General features: G+C 39.6%; 1 protein-coding gene across 1 annotated transcript in view; it reads right to left on the reverse strand.

Annotated features, from left to right (window-relative positions):
- The window catches only part of PLEKHH2 (pleckstrin homology, MyTH4 and FERM domain containing H2), a 96,349-nt gene extending 86,875 nt beyond the window's left edge, over positions 1–9,474 (reverse strand). Inside the window, exons 1-2 of the mRNA XM_065929362.1 lie at positions 9,338–9,474; positions 978–1,107 (exon numbers count right to left, since the gene is read on the reverse strand). Of these exons, the coding sequence (XP_065785434.1) occupies positions 978–1,100 (123 nt within the window). The 5' untranslated portion in view covers positions 1,101–1,107; positions 9,338–9,474. The remainder of the gene's footprint in view (positions 1–977; positions 1,108–9,337) is intronic.
- Between the last annotated feature and the right edge of the window lie 3,314 nt (positions 9,475–12,788).

Below are 12,788 nucleotides of genomic sequence, written 5' to 3' on the forward strand. Positions count from 1 at the left end.
ACGTATATAATTTCAAAACTTCTAGTACCCACATTTACAGTTAAAAACAGGTATATAATTTTACTATTTTCTATTTAATCTACTGTCCAAAATATTATCATTTCAACATGTAATCAATATAAAATTATTGCACAGGTATTTCAAACTAAATCCTTGAAATCCAGTGTGTATTTTACATTTCCAACACATATCAATTTGAACTAGTCTCATTTACAGTGTTCACTAACTGCTTGTGGTTGTGCCTGCCACATTGGACATTGCAGGGCTAGAATCCAAGCTCCCTGAAAATAGCAACATGCATTGTCTTATTCACAGATTTGTAACTGTAGCATTAAGAACAGTGTCTGGCACAAACACACTGGCACAAACGCAATGAATATTTGTTGAATAAATAAACGAATTAATCTATTGGTTTTATACACATATATTAAAAAATCCTATGACATAAATGAAATTTTAATTACATGGTTAGAACTATTAAGAGAAGCAAAGAATTATATCAATTCAATTCTATAGTTTAGTGATACAATGTTTGTCAACACAAATTCTAAATAGATATATACTTCCATATACAATGTTTCACTGTATTTTATCTTACACAGGAAATGAACAATAATCACTTTAAAGATAATTTTTCTAAACATTTAGTAGAGCAAAATGCTATCACACCACACTAAAATCAGATAAATTATAGCTGCTCTTTCTAGCATGAATTAATTCTACATTCATCAAATACACACAATTATTACATAGTCCACCAGTATTTGCAAAGAAGTGTTTTTGTCTTAATGTCCAATCCATTCTAAAACTAGCAAAAGAATATGCCCAGTAGAGCATCAGGTCCCTGAAAAAAATTAAATAATATTCATTATTTTTTAAATGCTTACCTCCTAAAGTCCTGAGATTACTTTAATATAAATGAAATGAGCCCCAAAGAACTGATGTTTTACTAACAAAGGTGAGGGAGAAAAGCTTACCTTCTCTGCTAAGAGCTCTCGTATCTTGCTTGCTTGAACTCTAAATTTCATGAGCTGGGACTCCAGGGCTACACAACGTTCTTTCCAATCTACTGGCCCTTCTGACTCAGAAAGCTCTGCCATAATTATTCTAGGAAAGAAAGCATTCAAACAGCGTACTATCAATTAGCATTCAGGATAATTCCTTAAATCATCCAATGCACACATTCTAGCCACCATCTAATGATATCTAAATGCAAGTTTTGAATCCTAAGATAAATTCCAGAACCTGGTGACTGCTCATGGAAAGAACTTAGGAGAGAAGAGGCCAGGAAAGGAGGCCCAACTGGGTTATTTAAACTTTCTGTGTAACTTAACCCTTCCATGTCTCAGCAATCTAGAAAAAAGGGCGAATTCAGCAATAATGAACCATTCTTCTCACAGATAGGTAAGGAACAAATTAAATATTGCTGTTCTTACATCACTTTGGACACTATAATAGTATCACACAAGAGTACTGTCATTATTTTAGCTCTGCTCAACATGTAAGATTTTTAAAAATCTGTCAGTTCACAGTTTTACCACATTAAATTTACAAAATTATTAGTTTTGCTTCCATTGGTGGCATCGTACGTGCGTGTGCTAAGTCACTTCAGTTGTGTCTGACTCTTTGTGACTCCATAGACTATGGCCTGGCAGGCTCCTCTGTCCATGGGATTCTCCAGGCAAGAATACTGGAGTGGGTTGCCATTCCCTTCTCCAGGGGATCTTCCCTACCCAAGGATCGAACCAGCATCTCTTACATCTCCTGCATAAAAATAACCTAAAGAAACTTCATATCAGTGTTTCAATTATGACCTAGATTTGTATTATAATTATTATTTACCATTACCATAAAGTTATCCAGGTCCAGGTTATCTTTCAAAACAGAAACACTTTGGCACAATTAACTGGGTAAAGTATTATGACCCTGTACAAGTTTAGATAATTTTTATTTGGTGTAAGAAGAGAAAACATAGAAATATGACATTTGGAACCACCTACATTAAATAGATCTGGAGTCAGGGTATTCCATGATAGTAACCTTTTTTTGGAGGAGGTTAATCCCATGGAGAATCACCGTAAGGGGGAAGCCAAGAAGCAGGGACACAGATTTTGAAATTCTAAAGTGTAAAAAAACTACTGCTCGATTTTGGAAACACAATTGTTTCTAGTTCTGGGTGTTGAAAATGTAGTTTTAAATGTTACTATTCCATCAACTCATTTTCATAATGGCTTTATAATGTGTTTCTGAATTGCCCTTGTTATGAACTGACAAAATGTGCATTAGGAATGGCTCTTCTGGAGATGTCAAGCCCTAGTCATGGATTATGTGTGTGTGTTACGTTGCTTCAGTCATGGACTATACATGACAGCAAAACTCAGAATCCCAGGACAGAACTGCAGTTGAAGCATATTATTCTGTTCTTTTGTTTTTCAAAAACATGCCTGCTTCACACATTAACCAAGTTGATTTTCCCAATATTTCATGCAATATAACCCCTTCTTAAACCTATAACAGTTTTTTAAACCTGCAAATGATTGTTTTCCTAGCATAAATACTGTTTTGTGCTTAGACTGGCTTTCATATTAATACTTATATTACCACTCAATAATTTAGAAGTAAATATAAGCAAAGTTGTTCTACAAAGGCTACAACTTCATTAAGAGTCCCCTGGTCATCTCAAAGCCTTCAGATGCTACCAAATTCTAGCCATAATGTAAGGGAATCTTCCTGTAGAGCAAGTAATCGCTTTCCTCATTTCCTCATTTTTTCTAAAAGCCCCATCCCATTGTTTTATGAGTTTTCCCTAACGATGTTAATCATGTTAATGACCTTTTTCATTATTCATAATAGCATTTACTATCAATGTACACAAACTCTTTCTCAATTCTACTGCTACTTCATTTCTTTTCTCATTAGCTTTAGACTGGACAAAGAAGAAAATACAGATGAAATCTTAAAAATAGAAAGCAGACCTGAAATGAAATGCTTAAGTCTTGAACCATTCTTATCACTGCACAGAAATATAGGGAAGCTTCTATGTTTTAAGTAACAAGAAGAGTATTTCATACTGATAAAATTTTGCTGTACACTTAAAATAACCTTTTTAGTTCCACTATAAAATTTCTACAGCTTTAAAAATAACAAAAATTTTTCAACAAGTGAAAAATCAGTGTAATGAACCATATGAACAGAATAAAAGACAAAAACCATATGATCATTTCAACAGACTCAGAGAAAACCACTTGACAAAACTCAACATTATTGTATGATTAAAAACACTCAACAAACTATTAATAGCAAAATAAGTTAACTTCCTCACCCTGATATACAAGTATCCACGAAAGCCCACAGCTAACATCACACTTAATTGTAAATGAATGATCCACGTAATATCAGAAACAATATAAGGGTGTTTGCTTTCACCACTTCTAATGAGTCGCACCGGCCAGTACAAGAAAATAAATTAGGAAACACACAGATTGAAAAGGAAAAACTAAAACTATCTCTATTTTAAGATGTCATGGTCTTATATACAGAAACTTCCAAGTAATCCATTAAAAAAAGAAAGAAAAAAGCTATTAGAACTAGTTGAGATTAGAAAAGTTTCAAGAAACCAGATCACTATATGAAAATTGTTTTTCTATACACTTGCAAGGAAAACTCCAGAAATGAAATCAAGACTATATTCCTCTTACACCAGCATCAGAAAGAATTAAATACTTAGGAGTAAACTGAACAAAAGAAGTACAAGATTTGTACTCTGAAAACTAAAAAACATCATTGAAAGAAATTAAAGAAGACCTAAAGAAATGGAAGATTTCGTATGGATGGCAATACTTGCAAATGGATATACACATTCGATACAAAATCTATCAAAATTTTCACTGCATTTTTTGCAGAAACTGATAAGCTGATACTGTAATGCATACAAAAATTCAGAATACTCAAAACAATCTTAAAGACTCACACAATTTCAAAAATTACTGCGAAGCTATAGTAACTAAGACTGTGTGGTACTAGCATAAAGATAGATACATAGATAGATGGATAGATAGATCAACAGAATAAAATTATGAGTACAGAAATAAAGAAATAAGGATGGGGACAAGAATAGGTGAAGGGGATCAAGTGCACAAACCTCTTATATTAGCTATATAACAAATAAGGGCTTCCCTTGTAGCTTAGCTGGTAAAGAATTCGCCTGCAATGTCTCGGGAGACCCTGGTTTGATTCCTGGGTCGGGAAGATCCGCTGGAGAAGGGATAGGCTACCCACCCAATGGGGTGCAGACGACACCAACCTGATGGCAGAAAATGAAGAACTAAAGAGCCTCTTGATGAAGGTGAAAGAGGAGAGTGAAAAAGTTGGCTTAAAGTTCAACATTCAGAAAACTTAAGATCATGTCATCCGATCCCATCGCTTCATGGCAAATAGATAGGGAAACAGTGGAAACAGTGGCAGACTTTCTTTTGGGGGGCTCAAAAATCACTGCAGATGGTGACTGCAGCCATTAAATTCAAAGACACTTACACCTTGGAAGGAAAGTTATGACCAACCTGCTACTGCTGCTGCTAAGTCTAGATAGCATATTAAAAAGTAGAGACATTACTTTTCCAACAAAGGTCCATCTAGTCAAGGCTATGGTTTTTCCAGTGGTCATGTATGGATATGAGAGTTGGACTATAAAGAAAGCTGAGCGCCGAAGAATTGATGCTTTTGAACTGTGGTGTTGGAGAAGACTGTAGAGAGTCCCTTGGACTGCAAGGAGATCCAATCAGTCCATCCTAAAGGAGATCAGTCCTGAGTGTTCATTGGAAGAGTGATGTTGAAGCTGACACTCCAATACTTTGGCCACCTGACGCAAAGAGCTGACTCATTTGAAAAGACCCTGGGAAAGATTGAAGGCGGGAGAAGAAAGGGATGACAGAGGATGAGATGGTTGGATGGCATCACCGACTCAATGGACATGAATCTGGGTAAACTCCGGGAGTTGGTGATGGACAGGGAGGCCTGGCGTGCTGCAATCCATGGGGTCGAAAAGAGTCGGAAATGACTGAACAACTGAACTGAACCAACTGAACCCACCCCAGTATTCTTGGGCTTCCCTGGTGGCTCAGCTAGTAAAGAATCCACCTGCAATGTCCCTGGTGGCTCAGCTAGTAAAGAATCCACCTGCAATGTGGGAGACCTGGGTTTGATCTCTGGGTTGGGAAGGTCCCCTGGAGAAGGGAACAGCTACCCACTCTAGTATTTGGGCCAGGAGAATTCCATGGACTGTATAGCCCATGGGGACATGACTGAGCAACTTTCACCTTACCAAGTAAGTCACAGGGATGTAATATACAGCATAAGGAATATGGTCGATGTACTAAATTTGTATGGGAATAGGTGGTTGTTAGACTAATGAGGATCATTTCCTAACATATGCAAATAAGAAATCATTATGTAGTATACCAAAATTAACATAATAATGTACATCAACTCTATTTCAATTATAAAATATATCTATAACAACCATACTTCCAAATAAGATCACATTCTGAGATACTGTGGGTTAGGACTGTAACATTTCTTTTTTGAGGGGAAGAGAGCAATTCAATTCATTTTTAAAAATACACAAATAAAAAACCCTCATGTAGAGTGAACTGATTTTTGACAAGGTGGAATGAAAAGCTCTTTTTAAATAAATGGTACTAGGCAATTGGACATCCACATGCGAAAGAATAAATTTGGTTCCCCACCTCATACCATACACAAAAATTAACCCCAAATGGATCAAAGACCTAGATGTAAGAGCTAAGGCTCTAAACTTGCAGTAGAAAAAAGAGTCGTTAAGTCTTTCTGATCTTGAATAGACAACAGTTTCCTAATATAACATTTAAAGCATAAATAATCAAAAAAATAGATAAATTTAACCTAAAATTAAATATTTTTGTGCTTCAAAGGACACCATCAAGAAAGTGAAGGTTTCCCTAGTGGTCCAGTGGTTAAGAATCCACTGTGCAATGCAGGGGACACGGATTTGATCCCTGGTGGCATCCTGGTCATGCCACAAGGCAACTAAGCCCGTGAGCGGCAACTAAGCCCGTGAGCTGCAACTAGTGAGCTCAAGCCTGGAGCCTGGGTCTGCAACAAGAAACCACGGCAATGAGAAGCCCCTGCAACGAGATTGTAGCCCCCACTTGCTGCAATTAGAGAAAGACTGCATGCAGCAAAGATGACTCAGAGAAGCCAAAAATAAATAAAAACATAATTTTTTATTAAAGAAAAAGAAAGTGAAAAGATAACCCACATAATGGGAAGAAATATTTACTAATCACACTAGCCATAAAGGACTTGTATCCAGAAAATAAAAAGGACTCTTACAACTCAACAATAAAAAGCATAATTAAAAAGTAGCAAAGTATCTAAAGAGATATTTTTAAAGAAGATATTCAAATTAAGAATAAGCACATAAAAAGATACTCAACACCATAAATATTAATATAAGGGAAAAAGGAAATCAAAATCACAATGACATCATACTGTATACCAAATAGAACAGTTATAATAAAAAAGACATGTAATAACATGTGTCAGTAAGGATGCAGAGAAACTGGAACTCCTATATACTGCTGTTGAGAATGTAAAAATAGTACAATTGCTTTGGAAAATAACAGTTCCTCAAAAGTTTTAACATAAAGTCACTATATGACTCACTAACTCCAATGTTAAGTATATACTCAAGAGAACTGAATACAGAAGTCCACATCAAAACTTGTACACAAATGTTAATAGCAACATTACTCAAACAGTCAGAAAGTAGAAACAAACCAAGTGTCTACCATCAGATGAATGGATAAACAAAATGTGGTGTATCCACACAGTGGAATCTTACTTTGCCACAGAAGAAGGAATAAAGCTCTAATACATGCTCCAACAATGGATGAACCTTGAAAACATGACCTTAAGTGCCAAGTGAAAGAAGCCAGACACAAAAAGTGAAATATTGTATGATTCTATTCATATAATAGGCAAATCTCAAGACACAGAATATTAGCTTAGCGGTCTCCAAGGGCTATGAAGAGAGAGCAATGGTGATCAACTAATAATGGGTTGGGAGCTTCTTTGTGGAGTGATGAAAATATTGTAGAATTACACAGTGCTGTTGATTGCATGACCTTGTGAATACACCAAAAACCACTGCACTGTACACTTTAAAAAAGTAACTTTTATGGTTTGTGAATTATACCTCAATTATAAAGAGTATATATTTACTAATGAACAAACAAAACGTAAGTGGATGTATATTAATAAATCTATTCTTTGTGGTTATCCCTGCCAAGAATTCCACCATTAACTCAATCTAGAGTTAACTGTTAATCTCAAATATGACAAGTATCAGACATATATTTCGCCAAGAGTATTGTGCTATGAAAATGACATCAAATAAATTCTGTTAAACACATCTATTCATTTCTTTAGTTATGTAATTACATACTTTTACAGTGAAGTAGCAAAATGTTAGGAATATTATTGGTATTTAATATCTGCATTCCTTATTAATAGGGTCATTATTTTAAAAATTCAAAACTACAGATTGGTTGGCTTACGGCCTATAGTTGGCTAATGGTTGGCTGATGGTCCTGAGATCTAGACACCTGATTTCCTCATTTCATCCTGTAAATTCAGTTAATATAAAGTAACTGCCATGTTAATGCGCCAGCTTTCCTAAAGATTCTAATCTTGAACAACAGTCACCATCTTTTCCCATTACTACTGATTTTATAGAATCTAACAATATTCACAGCTTTGAGAACAATAGAAAGAAAGAAACAAGAAAGTGAAATTGCTCAGTTGTGTCCAACTCTTTGCGACCCCATGGACTGTAGCCCACCAGGGTTCTCCATCCAATGAATTTTTTAGGCAAGAATACTGGAGTGGGTTGCCATTTCCTTCTCCAGGGAATCTTCCCGACCCGGGGATTGAACGCGGGTCTCCCGCATTGCAGGCAGACGCTTTACCGTCTGAGGCACCACGGGAATCCCCTTGAGAGCCATAACTACCTGCTAAATAAATATCATTTTTAGATTTCGAATTTAAAAGTAATCTATCTTCACAGCAGCGGACAGGAAAAAGTCTTTGTTTTCCAAATACCCCCAATGACTTTTGGAAACATTTACTGACACAAAATGAACTGTTTACAGTTGTGGAATGAATGCTCTTTTCTCTGAATCTTTGACTTCCTGTTTCTCTTAACAAATCCCTAGAGGGAAAGAAAAAGAAAAGAAAGAATTCATCTACTTAGGCTTACCCCGATGAAGCTCAGGGTACCCACTCATATCCTTTAATTCTCTCCTCCTACGGGACAGATGAACTTGGCCAGGTAAGTGTGTGTGTCGGTGTGGATTGGTAGTGCTGCGGGAGGGGTGGGGGGAGCGGGCGGGGGGAGCCATTCCTAAAGCAGAAAAGATGTCTTTCTTGACCGCACTGAGGCTTGCCTTGTTCAAGGAACCTCCCGACCACCAGGCCGCCAGCACCCCTTGGGCAAAGCCGGCCGTTTGGCAGCACTGCTCAGAACCCGTGCTGGTCACTCCATAGCTCCTTGGGGGTACACACAGATGCGTGGTCGAGGCTTGCGACTGGCACTTTAACAAAGAAAGCAGTGACCTGTAGGTAACATAGCACTAAGGCTTTTCCAGCGTAAATGTTTCAACTTCTCTTTCCACGGCGTTTCGCACGTCAAAATCTATGGCTCAAACGTCCCATCTTTTAAAAAGTTGGGGGAAAACTTCAGAGACAGTGCAGTTTCACAGCGGGTTACCTAAGGGCATTCTGACATTTTGGCAACTCAAGGTTTAGAAAAAGGTTCTTTAAAGTTTTGGGAAGTTTCACCCCCGTGGTTGCAGTGGGGCTCCCAAGAAGTTGAGGCCGAGTCGCAGCATCTCTAACTGCGTGGGCCACTCGGCAGCGGACGCGCCGCAGCCCCGTGCGCCTCCTGACCAACCGCGATGCGCCACAAACCTGGGCCCAACGTTTTCAAACAAATGTCACGGGAGACCAGGGGGCGAGGAGTCGCCGACCACCGCTCCCACACGAAAGCCCAGTTCTGGAGGCAGCAAGGGAATCACCGCAGAGTGCGGGGGCTGCGGCGGGGGGCGTGAAGTTGAGTCCGGTACCAGCTTGCTCCATCCCCTGGGTCCCGGCACGCCGGATTCGCCCGCCGCCCCCATCCTCCTTGCGACGTGCCCACCGGGGGCTGCGCGCTGTAAAGAGGGCGGGGACCCCCGGGCATCCCCGGGCACCGGAATCTCTGGGGTCGCCTTTCGGCTCCCGGCCTGTCTCATGTGCCTACCTCTGCGCGGGTCCCGGCAACACCGCCCGTAATCCCGGCCACGTCTGGTGCGGGGTTCCTGGGATTCTCAGTGTAAACCCTCCTTACACCAAACTCCGAGCAGGCGGGAGAGAGGGGCGGGATGCCGCCTCCTCCAGGGACTGGCGGCCGTGTAAGCCAATCAGATGCCTCAGACGGCCTGTGACGTCACTAGGAGGTGTGGCCAGGACTTTGACCCCGCCCTGTCCCTAATCCCAGGAGAGAGTTCTGTCCAGGAGTTTCTAGCTCTGGCCTTTGCCACACTCAGAGCTCAGAGTCTGTTGTAGGGCTCACCTCTTTTCCATTCGCTCTGACCTGACTCAGCTCCTTCTTGTTTGGTCTACCTGCCTGAAGCGAGTCCTTTTACCAATCAATCCTTCACCCTTTGATCAGGTTAACTGTCCTGGTTTGATGTACACTCTGACAAAGACCTTCATTGGCTTCCTTTTGCTTAAGTTATCGAAAACAGATCCCTTAGTCTAGTGTTCATGGTCTCCATCCTACTTTTGTCAGGTTTATTCTTCACAGCTGCCCTTCACCTACCTGAGACTGATGCTATGCACTTCCCCACCCTAAGGAAGTCTATTTGGAACATTTACCTACTATTTCAAACTCTGTCCATATTTAAATGGTCCATCTATCCTCTAAGACCCAGCTCAAACAATCTGCGTGTAATCATGCTTGTTGCCCCACCTAGCAGTAATCTCTTCTCTTGTTTCTGCTCCCTGAGCGTTTAGGTTTTCACTCTTCTTGCTACTTAGTTCGTTCTGCCTCGTGTACAGTTCCTTGCATGTGTGTATACATGCTCAGTCGTGTCCGACTCTTTGCAACCCTTTGCAACCCTGTGGATTGTAGCCCAACAAGCTCATTTCCATAGAATTTTCCAGGCAAGAATACTGTAGTGGATTGCCATTTCTTACTCCAGAGGATCTTTCTGACCCAGGGATCAAACCCACATTTCCTGCACTGGCAGGAGTATTCTTTATCACTGCACCATCTGGGAAGCCCAATCCTGATCTCTCCATTAGGCTGTGATGTCTTTGAAACCAGAGATTTGTTTCCTTTCTTTTTGTATCCTCCTTGGCACCTAGCGCAGAGCCTGAGTGAGTGATCATTTTAATGTAATTGGATTTTTACATCCCAAGATGGGGTCTGGAAAGGCCAATCTCAGGATTAACAAAAAAAAAAAAGAGAGAGAGAGAGAGAGAGAGAGAATTCTGAATATTGTGGGTAATCCTTCTTCAGGTTACAAAGCTGGGTCAGACACATAACTCTCATTGGTTCACAGTTGGCCAATAGGAAGTGCAAGGAAGTTTTTCCACTACAATCTTTTTTTCTTTTCCCTTCCTTCAACTTATCTCACCTTATATAGAAAAAGCACAAAACAGATAAAGATTTACAAAGCTGCATTGAGGGGAGGCAATAAAGGAGTCAGACTAAAAGGCCAGGAAGGGAGCAGCAGGCTTCCATATCTCTTCCAGATGAGCACTAATTTTGGACTGGGTCCCAGACTACCCCCACACACCAAATTCCTCTTGCCTTCTGTGGGAGCTGATGAAGCACATCATATGAAAAAATTGTCTCCAAACAGCTTTGGCAAACAAGCAGGCTGGACTGGGCTTATTTTATAGAGCACACAGGAGTTAAATAAACAAAGTTTAAGTAACTTGCAAAATTTAACACAGCAAGTCAGTAGAGACCAAAGAGCTAAGATCAGGAGAAGAAAGAATGCCAAAATAGAATCATTTCCGCTTGTGAATCAGAATACTAAATAGACCAAGAGAGCTGAATGAATAAAGTCACTCATGAAAAGAAGCTTTCTAAACACGACTGCCACCCTTAGAAGGCTCAGCCAACATTTACTTACCGTCACTTTCTTCTAGCAACATGACAAACTGAATTTGCTTGGCTGTAGAGAACACAGAATCCTGTTTCTGGTGTGCTAAGAAAAATACATGGAACGATGGAATATTATTTAGCGATAAAAAGAAAATAAGTACCTTTAAATGCTACAATATGGATAAATCTTGTAAACATTATGCCAAGTGAAAGAAGTCAGTCACAAAAAAACATGTTTTGTGTGATCTCATTTACATGAAATGTGCAGAATAGGCAAATTTATAGAGACAGAATGTAGATTAGTGGTTATAAGGGGCTGGGAAGGATGGGAGTGAAGGCCAAGGAGAGAGGGGTTTCCTTTCGGATAATGAAAACATTCTAAAACTTGTGGTAATGATTGTGCAACTCTGTGAATATACTAGAGACCATTGATGGGTACAGTTTAAATGAGTGAATTGTATGTTATGTGAATTTTATCTCAATAGAGCTGTTCTTTAAAAAATACATGCTGAATTTTACATTTTCATTTTAGTAGCAGCAGTTGAAGAATATCTCTGATCAGCCCTTATGAATGTTCATGGCGCTACATACCTTTGTCTCATAGTATTTACCTTAGTTGTAATATTATGTTTATTTGTGATTAGTTGATTTTCTGTTTCCGCCCACTAGACTGCATGGAGAAGGAAATGGCAACCCACTCCAGTATTCTTGCCTGGAGAATCCCAGGGACAGAGGAGCTTGGTGGGCTGCTGTCTATGGGGTCGCACAGAGTCGGACACGACTGCAGCAGCAGCAGACTGCAAGTGCCATGAGAGTAGAAACTATCTGGATTCCCTCTTAAACATATACCCAGCATCTAGCATGTATGCACCAGGTACACAATAAATATTCATTAAATGAATGAATAAAGATTGCAGAAATATATATTTCATTAAGTATTTGTAATGTTCCAGATCACCAGGAGCAAAACAGGCATGTTTTCTATCTTCATGGAATTGTGTTCTAAGGGGAGAGACACATATTCATTAGGTCTTCACACAAATAAACATATAATTACAGACAGCATTAAGCGTGTTGAAGAAATAGCACAAGGTGCTATGCAACTGAAGAACAAGAGGATCTGGAAGTCAGAAAGTCTTTCTTTGAGAAAATAAAAGTTGAGTTGAGGTCTGAAGCCAAGCAAAAACAAAGAGATCATGAGAAGAGCACCCTAACTCATGGGAGCTATAGGTGCCAGGCCCTGGGGTCTGAGAGGAGGAACCTGAGTTGCAGGAAGGACTGAATGAAGACCAGTGAGGCAGGGGGACAACGGGGCACAGGGAGCGAGGGGATGCGTGGAGCAGGACAAGGCTGCAGAAAGAAAGAGGGCTAGACTGTGGGCCCTGGATTAAACAGGGCTTCTCCAAATTCAATGGGAATCTTTTAAAAATCCATGTTCAGACTAGTAAGCCTGGGCTGGGGACCAAGACTGTGCATTTCTAATAAGCTCCAGGGACATGCTTTGAGTAGTAAGGCTATGACAGTATTCCCAGAGCCCTGAGAATCCACTCAAGTTTTTATTTTTTTTATTTTTTTGTTCTACCAGTTTATTGCT

This window comes from Muntiacus reevesi, chromosome 3 (assembly GCF_963930625.1).
Source record: "Muntiacus reevesi chromosome 3, mMunRee1.1, whole genome shotgun sequence".
Lineage (NCBI taxonomy): Eukaryota > Metazoa > Chordata > Mammalia > Artiodactyla > Cervidae > Muntiacus > Muntiacus reevesi.